Source organism: Anabas testudineus, chromosome 14 (genome assembly GCF_900324465.2).
Source record: "Anabas testudineus chromosome 14, fAnaTes1.2, whole genome shotgun sequence".
Classification (NCBI taxonomy): domain Eukaryota; kingdom Metazoa; phylum Chordata; class Actinopteri; order Anabantiformes; family Anabantidae; genus Anabas; species Anabas testudineus.
In genome coordinates, this window is record NC_046623.1 from 15,293,102 (window position 1) to 15,318,587 (window position 25,486).

Sequence of the window (25,486 nt, forward strand, 5' to 3'; positions counted from 1 at the left end):
AGTGTGTGTGTGTGTGTGTATGTATGTGGTAGACCATCTGTTTACCAGACTACTCACCATCTTTCCCTCATATCTCTCTGATTTACAATTACTTTCAACTCCTGCCCCTGTTTGAAAGTGTGTGTGGTAAGTTGTGTAAGACATAACCCTATGCAACTGTGGCTTTATGTGCGTTTACATGTGTTTGTGTGGATGCAAACTAGCGTGCGTGCGCTCATGACCATGCTTAATTGCTCAGTCCTTTACACCCAGAGGCGACCACGGCTAAAACACTGAAAAACCATAACAACCAATCAGCGCTCACCGCCGTGACCTTTCACTGTTGACTTCTAGAAAGAAGTCGACCTTGAGGCGGGATCAGGCAACCACAGAAACGGATCGCGTTTCCCGGGTCACATGTTGAAGCGATCAGCCAATCGCGAGGTCACGGAGGGTCACCTCCGCCCAATAGGAGAAGCAGTTAGACGCCAGACGGACCAATTACCTGCCAGCTAGCCTCAGGGTCAGGTCAAAGATGTTTTGACTGAAGAACATTGAAGGAGACACAAAGGCTGAGTAACTTTGTCTGTACAAAGAAACTATCTAACATTTCCAAACTTTATCAAGACATGAAAACTAACCTAATCTGGCTGAGTTGTAGCTTTTTCTTTTTCTTTTCACTGCGCTGCTGAAACCATTTTGCAATCAACCAGTTTTGTCCACTTCCTTGTGTTTCACACTGTTGAGTGAGTTCCTACAGGTGGAGCTATTTAGTTTGTTTATTGAGCCAAAGTCCATTAATTCTTCTTTTTGCCGTCTTCCTGTTTTGTTAGATCTTTTTTTCTATACAAGAAAACCTTTAGTTGTGTGCACTTCCATGAACTGCACATTGATTTAGAAGGTGCTAGGTAAGCAATACATTAAAACAACTGTAACTAAAGCTTAAGACACACAGCTTGTCCATTTTGAACAGCACATATTAAAGCTTTATTGAACTTGGCGTCTACAATAAAACTGACAATTTAGTTATGGCATGTTTTTTCATCTTCATTGATCAGGTTTAAATCCTCATCTTTATGTGTGGTTAATTACTAAGGTCCTCTAATGTCTCATAAGTCTCATAACATTAGATAGCAGCTGTTTTGCTTCTGTCTCTCCTTGCGAATGACGTCATCCTTGTGGTGTGATGGAGCCATGTTGAGCGGATCAATACCAGACATCACATCACCTCCATCCATTTCCACATATATGTTGGAACAAAATGAAGCCATGCTCTCACACACACATGCTTTCTCTTTCTTTTTCTCTCCTCTACTGAATTTAGCAGGAAAGCACTTATTCACAAACAACAATCTGGTTAGAAGTCACACACACATTTTCCAACACCGTGTATATGCATGTGTGTGTTAGTAAACTGGGTGTTCTGGATGATTTCACTAATAGTTTCAGTATGGAGGGCTATAAAGAGCAGACTGTTTAATTGTAGCTGCTTTTAACGAGCCTCTGATTATGGCAGCATTGTAACGAGTGTGGGTCGTTAATGTTGACTAATCTACAGTCATTAGTTCAACACTGTCTGGCCTGAGAGTGAACTGCAACTCATTCACTCACACACACACACGCAGACCTGCTCTTATTATGTTTGCAAACACACTTTTCCAAAAACAGAAATGAAAAATTTAACCTGCCCTCTAGAAAATAGAAGAAAAACACACAACAATATACTTCAATCAAGAAAAGCATGCGTTTGTACAGTGGCTCTACCTGTGTATATGAACCTTCCTGGTGTGCCTTTGCAGAACTGTTTGGACTTGTAAGAGAGAGTGACCTCAACAACTCCAGGGATGTGTCTGGGAGGCGTCTGCACCCGGATGGCATGTGGTGTGATCAACTAGAAAAGGACGGAAGAGGAGGGACAAAGAGTCAGTACACAAAAACTGATCAGGACAAAATAATGCAGCTGTCTGTTTAGTGTAACCAGGTTATACTGCATTAAAACACATCTGCAGAAAGCCACCAAAGAAATCTGTCTGTGGTCACTACTGTGTGTGACTCTTTGAGCACATTTTTGCTACTTGATTTTGGTTTGTGGGTTTGAGTTATATTGGATATTAAAAAACATCTATAAGTGACCGTGTAGCTACAGCAACATGCATTAAATATAATTGAAAGGAGCAGAATCTGAACTTCATGTTTGCAGCAAACATAGTTTTATAAATGCATGAGACAAAATGTCTTAGCTGCTATAACTGAAGTCAGATTTCCCAACATACAGTGAATCCATACGCCGTGTGTGACAAACACTAACCATTCAGCATCAGATTTTTATGGAAAGTTTTCAAATATAGTTTTTACTAGTTGGCCCGTGCTTGCAAGAGATGCAGACAAACAGAACTTGGCCAACATGCAATCAGTTTCCACCAACAAATTTTTCAAACTGTGTTTTCTCGCTTCAGGATCAATAATCAGGTTGAGTGCAAATGAAACATTTGGTTGGCCAAAATCCATTAGAAGCCTGTCTGAGAAACACCAAGAGAGCTGAGTCAGTTTGAAGTGAACTGAACTGAGACTCTGTACACATGTTAGTGTGTGTAAGTGTGGCTCTCAACACTGTAAACAAACCCTTCAGCTCTTAACACACACCCATCCATGTGTGCCAGCATGTACACACACACACATACACACTTGGTGTTGTTGTTGGAAGGGAGCCACGGTCGCTCAGCGCACACGGTGAGTGGAGTCAGAAGACAAATAAACATTCTGTAGAGGAGTGGCGCTGGGGAAAAGTATGATAGTGAGCCCTGTATGTGTGTGCTCGTGTGTGTGTTTGTGAGCACTAAGCCGATGGCTATCAAATCTGCTGATTTGATCAGTATTCCAGGGAGGAAGAGGCAGAGGGAGTGTGGGTGAGGAAGGTAGAGAGGGGCGGCAGTTGCTTGGTGGTGGGGACTCATTAGAGAGCCAAACCTCATTTAGACAAACATTAACACAGACACACACACACACATATGCAAACGGCGATTACACAGTTAAGAGCTTGACCAGGAGGAAAAGTATGTTTTCATATTGAATTACTTCCAACGGTCTGAGGGCAAAACTACACAGTTGAAGGACTGAGAGAATATGGAGACAGGACGATTTTCACTGGTAAACTGACCTCGCTCCAAACCAGCATGGTGCCAAAGATGACTTGGAGACCGTCGAAGAAGTTGTCTCCTATGATGATAACCGTAGCGCCCCCCGTAGTCCACCCCTCACTGGGGCTGATGGCTTTAATGCAAGGCGCTGCTCCTGAGACGAGGAGAGACACACAAGTAAAACACACTGTTGTTGAATAAAGTCCACAGTGCCAACATTCAGGCAACATTCATCACATGAAATCTTATTAGACGGTCGTGGTTGTGGAAAAACAGCTGTTTCAGTCTGTAAACAAAGGACAGGGGAATCTTTTTTTTAATCTCAGTTGCATCTCATATTTGGCTTATGGTGGACACCCTGTTGGCTGTGTTCCAGATCAACACACCACATGTATAAACACCAAGGATTCAAAGACTAAGTCCTTGAATTGGTCCTTGATTGAGAAAATTATTCTACAGGGTGCAAGAATGTGCTAAGTTTGTTTTTCCTTTTTAGTTTTAAAACCTAATTTGGAGACTTTTACTTAGAAAAAACTATTTTTTATATTTATCCATATCTGAATGTATAGGTCCAGTGAAGAATGTAATAAAGAGTGAAGAAATAAAACAGCCCGACTATAACCACTCTATTTTCAAGGACCATGACATGTAGCTGAAAGTCCACTAATGTCAAGAATATGAACATACTTGAAATGATGCTTTGCAGGATATAAAAGACATTTAATTATATGTTGTCATACCATTTTTGTACTTTTCACTTTATTGATGGCCACCTCAGCTATGTAACGCAGTATTTTGAGTACAGTACAGGATTTCTTTCTTTATTTATTATCTGTTTATCTCAAAAGTCATTTCACCAGGCCGACTGATACAGGATTACTGCAGCTCTCTTTTGAAATAATGATTTGACTTGGATAAAAGTACACGCACAGATACTAAAAACAGACTGGATACAGTCAGCTTTATGTCAGTTCAATATTGAACATTGTGTGTATAAGCTCGTGTGATCTGATCCCATATCACAACAACAATAAAAGCTGTCAAAAATCAACACTTGCCCGTGTGTGTGTATGATTATCTGTTTTCAGCTCAATTACAACAGCAGTCCTAAGTCTGGGTTTGTTTATGAAAAAAGTAATGATATTAGAACTAGCAACACACACACACACACACACACACACACATATATAGACACAGACGCACCACACATGCACTTTTTGTGTTTGTATGTGTGTGTAGTGGGTTGGATTAGCCAGATGGAGGGGCAGGAATCACCTGATAGGATTAAACCATCAACCATCTGGTGGCCATGCTGCTTACACTCACACACATTCATGCACGCACACACACACTTCTGTGTTACCGTGTTCTAGGTAAGACGGCGTTCCTTCCACTGGGTCGAGCCTACGGGCCCGTCGGCCATGTTTGGAGTTATTGTGGACAAACATGTTGTCGGAGACTGATAGGACATGTCCCTCAACACTCACTGTAGTCGATACCACCACCTGGAGAGAATGGGACAAGATGGAGAGCACAGGCAGAGTGAGTAGGACACAGATGCATGGAGGGAGAAGAAAGTGAGGAAATATGAAAGAATATGATATAAAAAGAGGTAATAGAGAAAAAGGAGGTTAGAGCGAGGCAAGAGGATAGAGAGAGCAAAGAGACAGAAAAAAGAGAAGCAAAATGAGCCAAAGTTTAGAGATCATTACAAGGAGGAGCTAAAAGCGTAAAACTGTGAAAATCTCTTTAAATGTACTGTAACCTGTTATCACTGCTATTACCATCACCCTCAAGCACACTAAGTCACTGTGACTGTACAGTGTGTGTGCATGTGTATGTGTGTCGTGTCTGTCCTCTGTTCAATAGTTCCTGATGGGTCCAGGCCTTAATTATCTCCCAGGGAAACAGAGCTGTCTTCTCTGGTTCCACTACAATAGAGCTGCACAATTAGAGGCACAGATACTGTCACACACTTGCTACTCTATGACTCTGTCCTACTGTAGCAAGCCCTGTCTCACACACATACACATAAACGTACACAAACACATGAGTGCACACCAGCAGAAACACATACATATACATACCGCACACATACTCTCACACAAGAGTACCACAGTAATAAATCTATCAGTATGTCCTCGGTGGCTAGTATCTCCACTCAGCCTCAAGTGGCGTCTTCCTGATTGTGTTGTGGCCTAAAGATAAGGAAATAATAAAGACTGCACTAACCTAACTCTGATTCACAACTTCACAAGTTCCTTTCTTGCATTGTGTGTATATTTATGTTGTGACTAGTCAGGGTCAGGATCTCATGTTTCCTGTGAAGGCACTGATAGCTTATTTACATTACACAGAAACACACAGAGGAACCGTAGAGAGGGTGTATTATTAGTATGTGCCACAAACACACAAGGAAATGAGAAAGAGTGAGGATAGAAAATGAGGGAGAGGAGTGCATGCAAACACACACACACAGAAAAAGAAGTCACATAGGTTAAAATGTGGAGTTTGTACCTGGAACCGCCTCATGTCTCGTGGGTTTCCTGCATTCTTTAAACAGTTCTGGTTACACTTGAGGAAAAACTTGAGGAAGAATCTGTTGAAACAATGGAGACAAGCAATTAATGAGGTTAATATTTTCACATTATACCAGATTGAAGACTAGGATATGTGAATTTAAACCTTGTCTCACGAACAATTAGTACAGACGATGCCATATCATTAATAAAGGGGATCTGTTGTGACATTGGGACCATGTGTCATGAATCTATATGAAAGAGTAAATCAAACACACAGATGGCCGACAACAGCAAACAAACACATCCAGGGTGTGTTTTGCTGTGAGCCAGCTGGCCAGCCGAATGCACAAAAACACTTCACACGCGCTCATTTGAGCATGTGTTTGTTCCACCTGTGTGCATTACAACTCCATAATGTAACTCGCAGAAAACCCCTTTTAGTTCGATGTCTCCTCGTTCCCTTGTGGCTGAGCCTGGAGCTCCACTGTTCAAGAGATGACAGCCCTTGTACTGGACCACCAGAACAAAGCAGAGGTGTGTGCTCGTTGTGTGCGTGTCTACTCCACATGTGAGTGTATGTGCATGTGTGATGGTGCAGCACAGCCCAGTGGCAGGTCTGGAGTGTAAAACTCTGCGTTAACGAGCTCAGGCTTCGTTAGAACACCGGCGCTTGGATTCTGCATGCCTAATTATCTTGACCCCTCACCCCCGGGTGACAGCTGATCACAGTTGAGGACAGCCACGGTGACCCCTGCTGACCTCCTACTGTCTACTCCTCTTCACAACACTAGCATAGCATTAACATGACTACCTTAGCTGAACCCTCCACTATACATCTCTGTGTAAAGGAGGAGATTTGGAAGCTCATATACTACTCATTTGTTTAAAATATGAGAAGCTAAAGCAGCAGTGGTTAAAGTATTTAGATCAGAATGGAAGTACTGAAGTAAATTAAAAGTACTGCAAATAGTGCTGTGTACTGTTACTGTACCACATAAATGTATTTTTGCAAACACCATTGTTCTTTCCACAATCAACTTGGGCGTCAATGCAGATACAAATCTCATGGAGCAAATAAGGTATCAGCAATATGATACTTTGAGGTAAAATTACTCACATTGTTGTATTAAAAAGAGAAGACACTAGTCCTGAATCAGTACCTGCAGATACCCATGAGTTAAGGCTTTGCAATCTTTAATGTTTTATGAGCTTGTGAGCATCTTTCTCTTTAACTAGTACAGCATTGTGCTGCCCTTCACAGTCACTTCTTCCCCCAACCATTACCTCTACACCCATAGTGTCTGAAGAAGCACAGAAGCTTCAAACAGTATAGGATCCTATTCATCACAATACTCCGGGATGGTTCATGGCTCCTGATGTCCATGATCTGATGATATAATTTGTTTAAGTTACATTTCTGTCACTTGCTTGTCTCTATTTCCTGTGACTGAGTTTTCTCTCCCTGATTGTCAGTAAAACATATTCAACATTTTAATGCACTATGTGTTGGCTCCTCTTCCCCCTTCACTTAACCCCATCTGGCCTAATCAACTCTCCTGTAAAAAGACACTGCAGCTGTACACACACACACACACACACACACACACACCTTGTGTGAATTGATTGGCTGGTCCAGTCACCGGTCGTTAAGAGGCCTCCAATTAAACTGAGCAATTATAAGAGTCTGAATGATTGTGGGGGAGGGAAGCACTCCCCCACCTCTTCTATCTCACTCCCTCTCTCCAAGGCTCGATCATGTTCAAATGATAAAAGCGCTGTTGACCTTTGCTGTATTGTGAGTACGGCACTCACAGAGCTGACCCAACACCAGTCCTCCATGTCCTCCATGGTGCACACACACTCACACACACACACACACACACACACACACACACACACACACGTCTTTCTGCACTGGACAGTTTTTAGCTTAGATTTTAATCTCGCACCTTAAGTAGATAGTGATACTGAAAAGAAACATGCACAGAGACACGCAACAAAAGTCTAATTCCGTCCTGGAAAAGTCTAATTTTAGTTTGTTAAAGTTAGACATGATCACCGTTTACTTCTTTACGGGGGTATCGGGTAGGAGAGGTACAAGCTGCAGCTAGGTTAACTGATGACTTGTGTATGTGAGGGTGAATGGTCGGCTGTCTCTCTGTGTTAGTGCTGTGATAGACTGGTGACCTATGAACCCCATCTCTTAGTGCATCTTCGTCTTAGGGCAAGTGGAAACTATGAATTGGCCTTTAGATGATGTTTTTAGCTTGTTAGTCATGGTGTTCTTTATTAAGCGTGTAAAGTCATGGTAATATAATCAATAGCACTACAATTCTTGTATTTTGTGTGTTAGCAAGAGTGATGTAGCAACACACAGTTGCATGCTGTTTTTTTTTAGCCTGTTAGCCATAGTGTAGTAGTGAATGGCACAGTTACATCCATTATTCAGAGGCTGAGATGGCAATTATGGCTCAGAGCACAACTGACATTAATATTTAATATATAGGGCTAACACAGACCTGAAGAGAGAGACAGGAAGTGACAGAGAGAGGGGATGGAGAGGGTGTTGGGATGAAGAGGGGGCGTTCAGAGAGTTGGTGGAGGAAAAACAAATGGAAGAGAGATGAAGAAAGAGGATTGTGGGAGTTCGCTTCGACCACTCTGCTGTCATTTAAACAGTTACAATGCCAACAGGGCAAGGGTGACATCCGGGGGAATTCCAGCGTCGTGGGTGTGTGTAGCCTGTGTGTGTGGAAAGGAGTGCGAGTGTCTAAGCCTGAATGTCTGTGTCCGTTTTATTCCCTAAAGACTCGCTATTCTACTGAGCCAAGAATAACGATGCTGCCTTGGAATAGAAAAAAATGCCTCACTAAAACACACACACACACACACACACTCGCAGCATTCTTGTGAGTTGTTGCTGACAGGTGGAGAAATTGCAGTGAGTCAGTTAGTGCAGACAAACTGAACAACAGATCAGTGCTTTTGCTGCTCCTGCCTCCTCTGTCTCGCTGCTTTCTTTAGATGTCTTACTTCACCTGCCTGCCAAGTTTCTTGGCAGAGTTTTCTGACAGAACGATGGTTTTCACTATCTTTCTCTGTGTGCATGTGCATGAAACAACTTGCTAATGCCTGCGTACCTGTCGTTACTGAAAGTAACCGATCAGTTGCGAGTGGTACTTACAAAATAACACCACTCATGAAGAGGGGGGCTGAACTGAATACAAACTGTAATACTGTCATACAGCCACTTTGGACAAGAGCTATTGTTAATACTGTTGCTGTAATCTCTGTAACACACTTTTCCTTCTCATCTGTCATTCGAAACAGCTCATATGTACAGTGTGAGCATCCCTCTCAGTCTGTTGATCTGTCAGAGATCAACTTCCTGTTTCCTGTTTACACTGAGTGCTTGTTATTGTTTAATGTAGTGACATCAGATAGCATTGCTGGGGCCCGTGCCTGCTATCTGAGTAGTCAAGCAGTAGGAAAAACAAGGATATGAAATACTACTACGCCCTCAGTTCAGCTGTTATCATGATAATAATGTTATAATCTATTGCTTCCTGTGGGGGAAACACTCATTTTTACTTTGTCCTTCTAGCATTTGTTCAAGCGCACTTCAGCAGAGATAAGAATTTGTAATATGGAGCCACACTAAAAGGCAAGAATGTAAATTTATTTGAATGTTTGAGGACATGGCCACTGTCGTACAGTAATATTTGAGTCTTGCATAACCTGGAAACTACTGCTACTGCTAACTTTACATCACATTGTGTAAATGTAAAAAGTGATTACATATGAAGGTATTTATCAGCATAGAGCTGCAACTAACAACTACGTTCATAACTGATTATTCAGTTAATTATTTTCTTTTCAAACACATAATTCTTTGGTGTTTAAAGCATCAGAAAAGAATGAAAAACATCATCGAATTTGCCAAAACAACAGTCCAAACCCCAGAAATATGATATTTTCTCTCACATTTGGAAAACTGGAACCATATGTTTGGAAACTTGCTTAATGAATGATTTAAACAACTCATCAATTATCAAAACTGGTGCCAATTATTTTATTATTATCAGCTCAACATTTCAGCTTTATACAACGGTATTAACACCTCACAAGAGTGATAATGACATGAAGGAAAGAGGGAGGATGTTTGATTTTGTTTGCATTCTCGCACCGTGATCAGTTCGATGTTATCTGTTTAAGACTTACAAGAACTTTAACTGCACAAAGAAACTTTAGCAACTGAAAACATGCTGTCATTTGCAAAAAGTCCACATGCACACACAAATGCATGGATGAGCAGCTCTAACAGAAACAGAAGCATGAGATTAAAAAGAAAAAACACGACATAGAGGAGAAAATGCGAGTAAAGTGGGGGGGGGGGGGGGGGGGAGTGGTCGGGAGTGAAATGGAGTGCGAAAGAAAGAAAAAAGACGGCAGAGGAGGGAGGAAGGAGGGAGAAAATGCATGGGAGAGGGAAAGAGAGTTATGCTGGGGAACAAGACTTAAGAGAACTGAGCAGAGCCGAGCGAAGCAGAGTTATTTTACATAATGATGGTTGATATACGGAGAGGTAATTGATAGCTGAGCTGCAGCCCAAAAAACACCCAGCCAGCTGTCAATCACAGCTCATCTCCCAGGAGATATGCTAATGATGATGATGATGAGGGCTTAGCTTCATATTGCTATCATTACTATTAATGCTCTCATTGTTGTCATGTCTGCATATTTAAATGACAGAGCAAGCCAGGGTGGTGATAGCCAGCGTGTACGTGTCTATGAGCGGGCTTGTACTGTCTGCCAGGGCTGGGATAAAGTGAGTATTAATAACTTTTACAGTGTACTTGTTCAGCATTGCTATAGACCTGTACAAGTGTCATTACATCATGGTTACATGCAACCGTGACACTGACAAGGCAGCACAATCTCACACAGACCAACACACATTCATTATCTCTGGGCCACAAGCAGCAGGTGTGTTCAGTCTGTGAATTAAATGCTGATGTACTGATGCTGTAAACACACTGAAAATGAGAAAAAGAGTTTTGTACAGTGACTCCGTGCACTTGTTGGATGTGTTTATATAACACATATAAAAATAAAGATAAATATCCCTTTTAATTGAAGGAAAGTTTTGTAGTTTTGGCCAAGAAATATGAACCATGAGATGATAAGTTTGCACATAAACCAAGAAAAATGACCTAAAGCACCTGATTTGGAGTGATGTTGTGCGTTCTTACAGTAAATCTCAGCACTTCACCTGGTGAAAACATTGCTATTATTATAAGTGTGTGTGTTTAACAAAATGTTTTTACATTTTTAGCATTCATTCTGATTAAGACACTGTATAGCAATTTGTGTTTCCTTGAAAATCTTTGAAATCTTTGATGAAAAACTGCTTTGTTTCAATCTTGATGCCACCTTACAGATAAGATTTGATTACCTTCAAGACAAATACTAGGGGGTAGCAACGGGGGGAAGAAGCAGCAAGGCGGCGAGGGCAAAGATGAGGGGCTAGACAGAGTACGAGGGAGGAGGTTACTGTGGTGTATATTTTAAAGGCTGAAGGCAAACTGCTGAATTATAGATGAGAGAGATTGATTTTGGAGGGGGAGAGGAGGAGAAGAGGAGAAAAAAGGAGTGAAGAGGTGGAAGGAGGGACAGACGGGGGAGGGTGGGGAGGCAAAGCGGGGAAAGTGAGTGAAGGGTGAGCAGCTAAAGGATCGCTAGCTCTAGGCCAAACATGTATGCACACGCGCACATATACACATGCACGTGCACACAGCTTACCTCGAATCGATGTAAAGCTCAGACTCTCTCTCCTTTTTACTTTTCAGACACACACATATAGTTTATCGTCACCACTGAACACACACACTCACACACACCTTGCTTTTCCCACACATGCTGACACACTCACACAGTCCTGGTAACAACACCACAGTGCCGGTGACCTGCAGGGCTACAGGCAGACAGAGTAAACTAGTAGGGCTTTTTATGTGTACGTCTACGTGTGTGTTCCTTTGTCATCGGGCGTACAAATAATTAATGGGTGGTTGGGGTGGGGGTACGAAAAGGAAGAGAGGAGAGGAAGGGAGTGATGAAGGAAGTGATATTGACAGGAACCTCTTCCTCTTCTCTCCTCCTGTCTCCTCCTTTCTCCATCAGTCACTCACTCAAACACACACACACACACAGGTTCACTGCCTGTGAGATCGCCTTGTTCACTCACACACTCACCGACTGCCAGGGGAATATTTCAGCTACATTGATGCTGATGGAGAAAAGCATTTATAAAGCTCTTTTCCGCCGAGTGTTGTGATGTGTGTGTTGCTCCAGGTTGGATTTTCTTGCTCCCCTCTTTGCCAAATCTGACTCTTTCCTTCCCCCCCTGTGTTTTCACTCCTTCAGTGAAACACCATGCACATGTTGGTGTGTGTCCTCAGCAGAGAAATGACATCACTGGTTGTTTGAAACTTTGCTTTCATTTTTCATGACAAAGACCTCCCGTGGGCTATTTTCAGATATGCACAGGCACCCTGAACTTATTCAGACATCCTCCGAGCGAGAACACAAATGTCCAAAAGAGTTGGACCGGACATGAAGCGGATTTTAACCACCCTGCTCCCCAGTATAAAGTCAGTGTAATGCCCGATTGAGCCCATGTGTAACTAGAGCAGGGGCATGCTCATAATGTTTGTATCACGATGCGACTGATGCTGCTTTGACGCAAACAAAACATTGTGCATCTTGTCCTGCCTGCTGTATTCTCTACCCAGGCGCCAGCCCTCACTTAAACCAAACAGTACTTCCAGTAAGCGAGACAACATCTGACACAGACAATCTCCTGTTGTGTGTTACATCTGTGAAAGGGAAACTCTGGACAATGTCTGGAACTGATTCTCCAGACATTGTCCGGAGATCATATGAGAGAATGGCTGATGTTTCTCAGAAGCAAAGGCTAAGCTGGTATAAAGTTGTCATAACGCCGCAAAGTCTCTCATGGTTTGACCACCGCAGACAGTGGGAGGAAACAGTTTCATTACTGCAGAAAAGACAATGTACAAACAAAATATACTGTATGAGCTGTACTGTAGCTTAAAACCTCTCAGGTTTCCATTTATGTGTTGTGTCAGCGTGTCATCTTGTCTCTGTTTGATTTATTCAAAACAAAGTTGGTGGAATTAGTTTCCTCTGAGTTTTGTGTGTTAACAATGATGTAATGGATTTTGCTGTGATTCAGCATTTGCAGTTTGATTAGTTATTTGTTGAGCCTCTAAGCAAAAGGTTTATTGGTGACATAAAAACATGTTAACACAAAGAGGTGAGCAGTGAAGGGAAAGTAAAAAGACAGGATGGATATACAGAGAAAGGAGAAAGAGAAGAGAAGGTGAGGGAAACGTATGGGGCAATTTGGAGGATTTAACTCCTGCTACGTTTGTCAAACAAATTAAACGCTGTCGAGGTTCCTCACCTGTGCATGTGCGCGCACACAAACACACACATAAACTGTCCGTGTGGCACGCATATGGCTCACCCGGTCCAAATAAGGAAATATGCATATATTACCATAACTAATGTAGAAACCACTCCATTTAATATGCTAATTCACTGAAATATTACTGAGCGCCGTCTGTTGTAAATGAATAAATTTGAATTGCAATTAGAATAATCCTTTATAATTAATGAAATCTGTCAATTTTGGTTCAGAAGTAATTTGATTAACGGGTTGATGGGGCACCAATTAAGTGGAGGAGGAGAGAGAAGGATGACGAGAAGAGAAGAGAAGAAAGACGACAAGCTCTTCAGATAATGTGCCCCTTTTCATGTGTAATGAGAGATTAAGCTAAAGTGATGTAATGCTCCTTTAAAGACATTAATTGTAAAACAAACAACACACTTCTCTTACCTTTGTAGATATCACAGCATCAGGAGAATAGAAGACAGCATGGAGGAGAAAAAGAGGAGAGCAGATGATTAGAACGTGGACATAATTCAATTACATCTGGCTTTAAGAGTTTAAACATTAGAAAATACTGCAGAAACTTTCTGAATTTAACAAAAAACAAAAAATAAAAGCACGATTTAACCATAATCAGTGATGCTGTCGATGGCTTTCTAATTCACAGGCACCTCCTACCACTAATTAACCACATCCATGTTGCTGTTATTAGCTAATTACAAGACTGGACACATGCCTGGCTAATTAAAGCTATTAAATTTCTGTGTGTGTGTGTGTGTGTGTGTGTGTGTGTGTGTGTGTGTAGGATAGATTGTATACTAAGGCATTTGAGGAGCTTTAACTTTTTAATGTCACAATATGATGAAGACCTGCATTGCAACACATCACGTGATGCTCCCCCTCCCACTCTCAGTACAAAAACACAGCCGCTCCCTCTATTCCCAAATCAATAGCCAAGGTCATTATGTGCAGCTGAATCATATGTTTCACTAAAGTTGCTGTGTGTTAATAATATTTCAACAGAGTTGCAGGAAAAAGCTTCTAATTTAGCTCATTTAGTCAACACTGTCATCCATCATAGTGAAAACACAAAAGACCCCCCTGACTCTCTCCTGTTTTCTTTTGGCGTTTCTCTCCTTCTCTTTTTGCACATCTCATTTTCTCTCCTCCACAGTGCCACCTCCCCACCTTATTCAATTTGACTCATTTTCCCTCCCCTCCTCTCCTCTCCTCCCCCATCCTCTCTCCTCTGACAGTCATTCCTCTCAAACGCCGATTGCATTTCATCCTTTACTTTCCCTTTCCTCTCTCTTTTCCCTTCTTCTCTTCTCATTAGAAGAGCATGTTTTTCTTCATTTGCGCATTTGAATATTCATGGTCTTGTTTTGTTTTGAATATTCAAGAACCAATTAACTTGCCGTTTATGAATAATTAATGCTCATTATTTTCTCCCTTTTAAATTTTTAATAATTAAAATCTATTAATCTGAAAACAAAGCTCCTCATTTTTACCTCAAACTTTCAATTCTGTGTGTGTGTGTGTGTGTGTGTGTGTGTGTCATGCTGACAGACTATTTAACAACAGCTCAGGAACTCTCTCTTTCATCTGCCAACAGACTATCCTCCTGCCACCGTACCAAGGGGTGTGTGTGTGTTCACACTCATGAATAAATGAACTTGTTAAAGAGAGATGAAGGAGAAGAAGAAGACAGGTTCTGCTGTCCTGTTCAAAACTACCTGATCTGGCACGCCGCTTAGCATGCAGGAACACACACATCAACATGTTCACATGCCTAACTCTGGAAACTGAGTCTGTGCTGCATCACCAACAATGCAAAAAAATTTACTCCCCAATAAGAGTAAGAGGAAGTGAGAGAAAGAAGTGGGAACATTGTGGCAGATAGAGAAAGAAAGATGCCGCCTTGTCCCCCTTTAGTCTTACAAATACAGCAGCCTTCATGACAGGCATCATTCCTTTTAATCAGTGTCGCTGCTGTGATCAAAGAAACGCCACCTCCACAGAAAAGACAGCAAGACACAAAGTACAATGGGAGACTCCTCACGGTGTGTGTGTTTGTGTGTGTGTGTGTGTGAGAGAGAGGGAGTGACAGCAACATTTTCTAGTACCTGAACGACAGCATGTCTACACGCTGTCACATAAGTGAGGTCTTGCAATACAGTCAGACTTCCACCTCCTTCCTTATGCTTTCTGCTTCTTTCTATCCTCGCACACGCAGACGCACACGTACCGCGCTGACAACTGTCAAACACTCACCTCCCAACTGGGGTGTAGGTAATTAACCAGACAAAACAACTCACAACACCTCAAAGATCAAGAACACAGAAGAAGAAGTACAAGGAAGGCACACGACAAAAAAAAAAAAAAAAAAAAAGCGACTCGCTGACTACAAAACAAGCTCGAATTTCTAAAAAGGAGCTCCACACAGACGACTACAGAGGGCTGGATAATGATGAAAATAGAAACAAATCTGCACTCCTCTACTTATCTCTGTTTCCTCTCCTCACTTTGTGTTATTTGCCTTTAAATCTACAGTAACAGACACATTTCTACCTGTTATTCACAGTGAAAAGTGCCACATCACCAATAAAAAACACATTCATTCTCATCTCACATTGCTAATATGACTGGCAGTTTTCAGATTTACTAGCAGGACATTTTTCATTTAGATAGGAGTTGTAGAAAAACATCTGCTGAGCTTTTACAGCAAGCAGAAGAAACAGAAAGGGTTCATGTTGTGCACAACAGGGGATCACAACCATTTTTAACCAGGTTTTCCTGCTAAACAGCTAAATTCAGTTGAGGTTTCTTTTTGGTACAATGTAAAAAATATGTCTTTTGTGATCTGACACGTCTTTGGCACAATAACAATTTTATGTTTTTGTGGTTAAGGGACAATTGTGGTAAACTAACATTGAATATTAGTATAAAATGGTCACGCTAAGCGGCTTCATGTCTGCTCCCTAACACCATTACCTGACGCCCTGTTTGGCTCCTTTCAGCTGAGACTCGTCTTATTCACTAGTCTGTAAACACGTGTTTTTGGAGTAAGACTGTTTCTGTAAAAACAACCCTGTTATCTATGCAAGCAGCCTATTACAACCCTCTGGTGATCTGTAGCTGTCATTTCAGCGAACGCCTCACAACGACAGGTTTATTAAGTTCTTTAGCGTCTGTAGTAAATATGATGGGAGGTTATCATGTGACATGTTAGTCTACCCACTCTTTGTTTCAAATGTCAAACCAACACACAAGGTTTCCTTTGATTAACTAAATAACTTAATGGCTAACTATAACATAATGACATGATATGTTGACAATTTATAGTAAATGGTTCAGTGATACTGAACATATCTGACTACACTCTGTGGAAAAATGTCTCTTTACACGTGACATGTTTATTATCCTTTAAACTAAACCACAATACATTTCTAACCTCAAACAGCAGGCTTTTCTTTCCTAAACCTAACCACACAGTCCTGTGCATTGTACGCCCACAATCCACCCCAAACGCCTCTTTGTGGCACACTTTATGGTAGTAACTTCATTCATAAAATAAATTGCAAAAAAACACAATAGCATTCGCTGTTGTGCGTAAAGACAACCAGTCACATTATAAAATGATAACGTATTTAATTTTCAACAGTGGTTTTCAATAGTTATTCTAATTTATTGTACTTTAGTACTTTAGTTCTTCAACACAGCCACGACTCTGTATCGCTTGATGTATCTATAGATAGATATCTATACATCTGATTGATGTGTCTATCAAAATAAAAGCCATTATTCATATCAGTATTAAATAATAATACAATCATTTTCTTCCTTTTCTTTCTTTCCACAATCAATTAAACAAAGAAAAACAATTAATAATTTAAAAACACATGACCCAATTTAATTAGCGCCTTCATTCCTTTAATGGCTTCCCCCGTTTGTTCTCTGTCATGGGTGGATGTTATCATGATGACAAATGTGACTGTAGATGTGTGTGAGTGTGTGTTTGTGTTGAAGTGTGCGCACATGTCCGACTCCCCGACTATTGCCGGCTCTACTTCCTGTTATGCCAGTGTAAAAGAATGGCAGAGCGTAAACCCCTAATTAGTTCCCACTCTGACAAACCAAGACTGTACAGGCAGCGTGCATACACTGTTTTTATCCTACTCTGTTTAATCTCCCTGTTGTTTCCTATTTGTTCGGCTCATTATGTGATCAAAGCCATTAACATGTTTATGGAGCGGCTCTTTCATGTTGCAATAAAACACACTGAAGCAATTCATAGAGAGTCATAAGTCGATGAAATATGAATGTAGAGTCTTGAAAGATGAGCGTGTGTTTGTGTACATATTTGTATGACTGTGAAAATACGTTTCAACCTGATGAAACTCTGAGCTAACAAATAGGATGAGGGGGACAGGGGGCATTTTGAGCTTTTTCCACACACACATATGGAAATACATACACAGAAGCAGTAACTGTTAAATAATTCAGCATACACAAACACACACTGGAGGCAAGGTGAGGGTAAAAGCACAGCTAAGCTAGCAGGCATGCTGAGTGGCCCACAGTGTCAACAACCAATCAGGAAGGAGCAGAGTGGCCAGCGAGAGAGAGACGTGACCCCCAGTGACCCTAAACTCTAATGATTTATAAACATGACTGAGAAGTGTGTGTGCGTGTCTGAGTGTGAGTGTGTGTCCCGGAAACCCTGAAGCTATTTAAATGTGGAGATGAATTCTTATTTATTCACACAGAAAAAAGAGTGAATGTGAAGACCCCAGGGGTAAGGTTCAAAACAATACAGAGAGAGAGGGAGAGAGGGAGAGAGAGACAAACATAGATACAGAGGAGAGAAATAGAAAAACAAAGATTAGAAAAGAAACAGAGACCGAAAAGGAAAATGAGAAGAGATAGAGACAGAGAAGGAAAAGTGAGAGAAAGAGGGAAGTTTAAAGAGGTAAAACTGCACTCAGATCACGTAGGGAGAGGAGGTTAGAGGGGCGTAAAAGACTCTCTTTTACGATCCTAAGGGGGCACACACACACACACATTACATATATTCCTCCCCCCTGCCCCCAGCTCTCTCTGTGTATGTGTGTGTGTGTGTGTCCTCATGCAATATTAAATAGGCAGTATGTGTGGGTATAAAGAGTGGTGGGGCCGGGATGCAGTGAATTATATATCACTATTGATTTGCACACACACAGAAATACACACACGCACGCGCACACACACACACACACACACACACTTTATAAGATTAAAGCTCACAGCTAAGACACTGACAATAGCAGAGTCTAATAGTAGATGTAGGGAGAAAGAATTGGTCCAGAAAGACAGAGGGACAAACACAGCAACGCATACAGTACAGTATATGAGGTAGTAGGCAAGATACAGCAGAGTTAGTGTAAGTATTACTGGGGAATCATCTTTCAGCTGTTCTTTTATCTGTTCTTTTCAGTATTTTCATATTAAATTAAACAGCTAATCACCACCCTCTGCAACACTAAAAAGCTTTTAGCCTTTTTTAGCAGGTTGTTCTGATTTTACATTTGGTGTTTGCTCATCTTCAGCCTCATTTGCACAGAATTTTAGGTGTTTTCCATATAAAAGCTTGACATACGCTACCTGTCTGGCAGTGGCTAGTGGTTAAAAAATATAAATAATAAACATGTAAATCAACAAGTGGAGAAAAACTGATTTGAAGGCTCCTACTTAATATTTAATTCAATTATCCATGCTATTGTCAGAGTTGGTTGGTGAAGGTGGTGTGTAAACGTGTGTGCTTTTGTGACATGTACTGTGTCTCATCTATGCTATTAATGTAATAGAAAAGATCCTGAAGAGACACACTTCCACTCAGGCAACGTTAACGAAATTAGTGGTGAAGGAGAGAAAGAGGAAAGAGACGAAGTGAAAAGGGAGAGGTGGCCTGGGTTGGTTTTCTAACCTCTTCAACCACAGTCCAATATTACGTCTCACTGGTTATATACAGAGCAGGAAGAAGGTTGAGGTTTATACAAAGTCCCACCAGGTACAACAAAAAAGGGCTGAGGTTTAATTAAGACACCTACAGACATAAACCCAATCAAACGTTGTTGGAATTTGTCTTGAAATCTCTGCGTTCACATTGCTATACAGGCTCCAAATGCCTTAAATGTGGAATAGACTGCTTCCAAGGATGGAGTCAAGTTACAATGATACAGTCATTCATACATCAATCTCTTTCCTTTACTTCCCCTTCTTTCCTGCACTTTCCTTCTTCACACACCTCCTCTCTCTGCTCCCACTATCTAGCATTTTAATGCATCTATAGTCATGCTAATGGTCCTCAGAATTCAAAATAATTTCTTCTTTGTCCTGCTCTGCCACTCAGCACAGATAGAGGACTAGTATCTTTCTCTCCTCCTCCTTCTCTCCCTTCATACTGACAGAATGTGATTTTGACAGAGTCCTGTCAGTCTTTCAGTCTTTCTTCCTATCACCCTTATTCTGTGTGTCAGATTAAGAGAGGTAAGCGGTAGAGAGTGCTGACAGGGCATGTAAAGAGGAGAGGAGAGGAGAGGAGAGGAGAGGAGAGGAGAGGAGAGGAGAGGAGAGGAGAGGAGAGGAGAGGAGAGGAGAGGAGAGGAGAGGAGAGAAAGCAGTTTTACATTTCTATTCATGCTGGTTGACCTTTCCATCAGTAGGTAATAGAGAGGAGAATGTCCTTTACTATAAAGGCTGGATGTTAAGTCACGCTCCTCTATGCCCCAAAGAAAGAGGAAAGCACCTGATGTCACACCAACACCACCCGGGTGATAGGAGGAGGCTGAAAAGGTGAATGGAAGACCAGTGTGTGTGTGTGTGTGTGTGTGTGTGTGTGTATAGGAAGAAAGGTGATTGAGGTTAGGGGCATATGGTGGATGGATATTACAGAGGGGGGTAGTTGTAGTTTTGGAAATGTATGTGTGTGTGTGACAGAGAGAGGTGTAAGATGGGAGGGGGACAATATTGGCCTGCCATTGTGGGTCATTGTAGAGAAAACATAAAACATAATCATCTATTAAAATGCAGCTTCACACCCTCCATCACATCCACGATGGAGCTCCTACCATAAATGCTGTGTGTGAGTGTGTGTGTGTGTGTGTGTGTGTGTGTACATATATATATATATATATATATATATATGATACGCATCACTCACATCAGATGGTTTCTGCAGCCTCGGGTCTCCTACTGTTGGTTTTAACATTATGAGTTAACTATTATGAAGAATCATTAGCTATTTTATTAATAAATATTATAAATGAATCAAATATAAACAAAGAACTCACTCATCTCATGGCAAAATCCATTATATTGTCTGTTACATTATAAAAATGTTGTAACGTGTGTAATCATCTCAGTTAAACAGGGCTAGATTTTCATTTATATTCACTTTGTATGCAAACACAAGGCCTATTTTCTATCATTACCTTTAATGCTTTGATTTTAAATGCAAATGTATCTTTAATTTATAGTCACAAAATTACAATTTAGGGCTTTAAGTACAGCATCAAATGGAATAAACCATGATATTGTCTTAACATAGTGTAAATGAAAATAGCTAAGTGAATTTTTGTAAATAAATCAGCCACTTTTCTTAATATATCTTAATATAATCTTAATCCACATAGATATTATTATTACATTATAACATCCTAATATAAATATATGATTATAAATATTCTGGTAAATAATCTACTTATCAAGTTGTGTTGTCGTTAAGAGTTAGCTAAACTACTTTCTGTCCCTGGAGATGAGAGTGATGAGAGCTATATTCATCTGCAAACCAAAAATCTAAACAACAGCTTGGCACAACAACTTTTAAATGCCAATCAGTGAGGCCAAGTCTGTATTTCAATGGTGTCACAAAAATACACCAACACACAAAAACATACCCCCCACCAAATACACACAGACACACGTGCACACACAACACTGTAAATCTCCACTGACTGAGTGTGAGCAGGCTTCAGACGGCTCTGTGGATAACTAGCTCCAGCCCAGCAGATCAGAATGGCTGGCAGCGAACGTACTTGTTTGTCATCTAAAAACTATTCACCCTCCACTTAGCCAAGAACACAACACAAACAATAGACAGCCCGTTAACAATGTACCATTATCCAAAGCATGATGGGAGGAGGGGTGAGAAAGAGAAAGAGAGAGCAAGTAAAGGAGCGACGGAGAGAGCAGCAGAAAAGAGAAAATAAAGGCAGAGAGATGAGAGGGAGGATTGCAGAGAGACCAAACTGTTATTTAAACCAGGCGGCCACGAAAACATCACAATAAATAACTCAGCTGTTTAGTCTCCACCTCAGACGCTGGGGGAGCGACAGAGCACAACACGCGCTGGAGAGGGAAGGAGGTGAGAGGGTGGAGAATTAAAGCAACTGGGGATGGATGGAGTGGAGTGAGGAGGGATGGAAAACAGATAAAACGCATTACAACATCTCTCTGTGTTGTCAGACTCAAAGGAGTATCCAGGATCATCTCCCCTCTTGACTAATGAAAGGAGCAGCTTCACAGTCAAGTACCAGAATGCATGCCTGCTTGCAAGCACGCATGTGAACACTCACGCACACGCGCTCGCACCATAACAACCATACGCGCATTTCCTCTGTGTTCACAGGACGGAGAAGATTTTATTCAGTTGTTTGGCATCGACGTGCCTGAGCTCAAACTTACACCTTTCTATAATTGCAACACATGCACACACAAACGCAGACGCACACACGCATGCACAGAAGCCCTTTTCTCGTCCTCAGCAGAAAGAACGGCACAGGGAGGGCACCTTTGACTGCACGGAGAGCCAGCCAAGGCCGTTGATGAGAGGAAAATAGTGCTAATGCAGCAAGGAAGCTGTTCTTTTCCAATTAAGCCAGTAAAGCACATGCTTCCCTCCTTCCTGTAACTGCCTAATAAGCCATAAACACAGCTGAACATTTATAATTCTGGCTAGTCCATAAAAAAAGCACTTCCCATGTGTGCAGGGGGTGAGGTGTGTGAAGAGGGCGAAAGCACTGGAGAGTGTTGCGGCAACCCCAGCGAGCTACAGAGAGAAATCACTTTTTCTACTAAAAGAAATATTTAGTACCTCACTGAATTAATGCAAGGGAGCAGGAGGAGGCAGGTGAGGAGGAGAGATAGAGGAAGGAGAGAGCAGGACGAGAAGGACGGGGAGGGGGTGATGGAGGGGATTGGTGTTGTCTTGCTAGACCAAAGAAAGGGCTTCTATACGCCTTCCCTCTGTGCTCAGGAGAAACTGAGGGTGCTGGAATCCCTGCAGAGATTAGATGAATACCTTTACACACACTTATAATCGCCCACGCACGCAAACACACATGCATCCCTCCACACTTAGGTGTTTACATTACATATAGATGGATGGCTGCGATAAGGCGATGATGACAAGTAACCCAGTTAAGTCCGGCAGGTTTTGTGTGCGTTCAGCAGGTTTTTGGCCTCCTGACTGGGCTGGCTCTGTCTTTCTCTGCCTGGGCGAGAGGAATCGTAAACACAGCGTGGGATCGCCGTAAAACAGTTCCTAAAAAAACACATTCACAGTTTACTGACTAAATGCAGGAGCATTGGCCTGAGGGGGGGACAGAGAAACTTGGACAGATGTAGAGAAAAGGTGCAATGGAAGAGACACATTCTGCCTGAGTTAAGTGAATACAGGGCTCAGATGAAAAGGTTTTCACATCACTTGCCTCAACTCTTTTATTCTTGTTACTTAAAATCTGATTAATTATGTATATACTGCACTATACTGCTTCACATACAGATTTATACTGTTTTAATGGTTTCTTAGTGGTACATGCACATTTTCTTTGCATCTTTCTACTTGACGAGCTTCTGTGTGTTTTATAAAAGATATTTTTTATTTCAGTTTTCTTATTTCATGAACTTAAAATACAGACAAAAAAAAAACTTGATTGTGGCAGGTTCAAAAATGTGGTTACTCTTTTGGTTTGTTTAGCTTCATTAATTCATTAATCAGCTCACTGGGTCTTGTAAGGCAGGTCGAGGATCTTGTGGTGACACTCAACAACCGTGGGGTCGTCGAAGCAACTGGGAATCTGAAAATGAAGATAATTGAAACCTACAAAACAGGGGAGGCTATTAGGAACTATCAAAGTGCTTTCAGCTTGACATTTCTGCATGTCTGATGGTTTGTTGGCCACAATCAACAAAACAGTAGCTGAGAGAAGTCTACGGTCGAACCTATGTTAGAATAGAGTCCATGAAACATCAGCCTTAAATATCTCAATCAAAGTGGTCAGCAGAGACGAATAAATAAAGAAAGACTCTTACCTGGCTAAAAAAGTGATTTCAGGCTCTGTTATATCAGAACAGTGGCTTACACGAAGACCAAACCTTTCTGTGCAACATTTTGTGTTTGCATTTCCTTTTCCAGTTCTACCTTTTAGTTTTTATTCTGTGTTGGGTCCCGTCTCTGTTTAGTCACAGAGTTTCTCTACAACCATCATTATAACATCATTTGATCTCAGCCTTTTGAGCACTTCCCTGAAGTGTTTGAGGAATAAGCCTCATTGGAGAGTGTGAGTCTCCTGAATGTGTGTAAACCGTATACGTAAGATATACAAGTAAACACTGGGCTATACTGTATTCACACACACATACACAAGGGTGGAATGTAGTGGAATGCAAAGCTTTCCTGCTATTGTCAGACGGAGATTGATACCGCCTCTTTTTACTGACAGACAATTGTCGAAGCTTCCTGAACTAATTATAAAATGCAACAATAGTAACTCTCACACCCTGTCTGCCCACTAGCCTGCCTGTCTGCTACTGTAAAATCTTACAGTACATTTCTGTGGTTTTGCCTTTTTACAGTCATAAACTGTAAGATCTCAATTCAAATCTGACCCTAGAAAGGTCACCGTGGCCACAATTCATGATTTTAGCAGTGATTTTATTTTTCAAAGGGATTAAATAGAAAATTGTTGTAAAATATAATTAAATAAGATGAAAAGAGATCAGTGGTGTCTATTATTCTCAACCAACCAAAGGCTAATGTGTGGTGATTATGTGAAGGAGAGAAAGTGAAAGAAAGCCAAAAGGCCAGACAATCAGAAGGTACTAATATCAGTCTGAAGTCACCTTCTATTGTCTCAGTGTCTTGGAAGTCAGGAAATGTCATGTCACGTTTACACGTTCAGAGTATACACGGATATCAAAGGTGCAAAAGTTAGATATAAATCAACTAAACCTATCAAACATACAGTGTCTGCAGATGCGTTTAAGTTTGTGCGTATGTGTGTGTGTGTGTGATTTATGGACTGGCTGTGTTCTGCAAAGGAAGTGGCAGCAATCCACTTCCTGTTCGGATGGAAATCTCATCTGCGGGACGAGCTGCCCAGGGTGTTACCACACACAAATACACACAAAGTGAAGGACAACTACATGGAAGAACAAACACACACACACCCAGCGCAGACCACCACCCAGTCTATTTCAGTTTGCATTGTCACCTGAGCCTACAGTAAATACAAACTCTTTGTTCTCCACCCAGTTCTGCTTAGGGGGCTTTTTCTTTTTGTCTCTGTGTGTGAGTGTGTGCATGTGTGCGACTGCTCTTTCCATAGACCAACAACAACAGTCCTATTAATAAATGCTATTCTTACTCTGTGGTATCAAGTGAAAGGCCTCTGGGTTTCAATCATGCACACATAGAGAAGCTCTTCAATCTGTTACGACCATTACCACACTTTAATTTTACCAGTATGTTTCAATGCTATTAAGAATTTTCCAACTTCTTTATTTCAGCCTGAAATTTGATTTGCAGGAAATTTCTATTTCATTTTCATTGTTCTTGGCTGCACTGCAACCAGTTCTACTCATAAACGTCAGTGTCAAGGTTAGAGGAAGCCAAGTAAGGTAAGGCACACAAATGATCACACAAGGCTGTAAACAAGCTCTGTAAAACATGCAGTCACTCTGCAAAATGAATGTTTCGTTATTAAGTGCTTCTGGTCTTGCCCAGTGTCCCCAAATGTGTCATATCAGAAATACGTTTATGACTGTGAACAAGGTTGCCAAAAGTATGAAAATAATGAGCAGGATGCTTTGCTTTAGTGTTTTCCTGAGAGACTAATTAAAAATACAAAAGGAAAAAGCTGGTAAAACAAGTTATTCATTGTTCCCAAGATTAAATGAGTATAATAAGAGAAAAACAAAGGAAAATGATGTTTTAGGGCCATGATGTCAAACCAGTAAAAAGGGAAACAGAACTAGTACAGGTCTGTATGTGCTGCATTTATTAAACTGTATATGAAATTCAATATGCAGTACATAAGTTAACCTACAAAAAA

General features: G+C 41.2%; 1 protein-coding gene across 3 annotated transcripts in view; it reads right to left on the reverse strand.

The window, feature by feature from the left end:
* The window catches only part of LOC113170697 (transcription factor COE1-like), a 68,270-nt gene that overhangs the window by 16,607 nt on the left and 26,177 nt on the right, over nucleotides 1-25,486 (reverse strand). For all 3 annotated transcript variants that reach the window (XM_026372896.1, XM_026372894.1, XM_026372895.1), the window contains exons 7-10: nucleotides 5,634-5,715; nucleotides 4,480-4,621; nucleotides 3,137-3,270; nucleotides 1,744-1,870 (exon numbers count right to left, since the gene is read on the reverse strand). In XM_026372896.1, coding sequence (XP_026228681.1) covers nucleotides 1,744-1,870; nucleotides 3,137-3,270; nucleotides 4,480-4,621; nucleotides 5,634-5,715 — 485 coding nt within the window. The remainder of the gene's footprint in view (nucleotides 1-1,743; nucleotides 1,871-3,136; nucleotides 3,271-4,479; nucleotides 4,622-5,633; nucleotides 5,716-25,486) is intronic.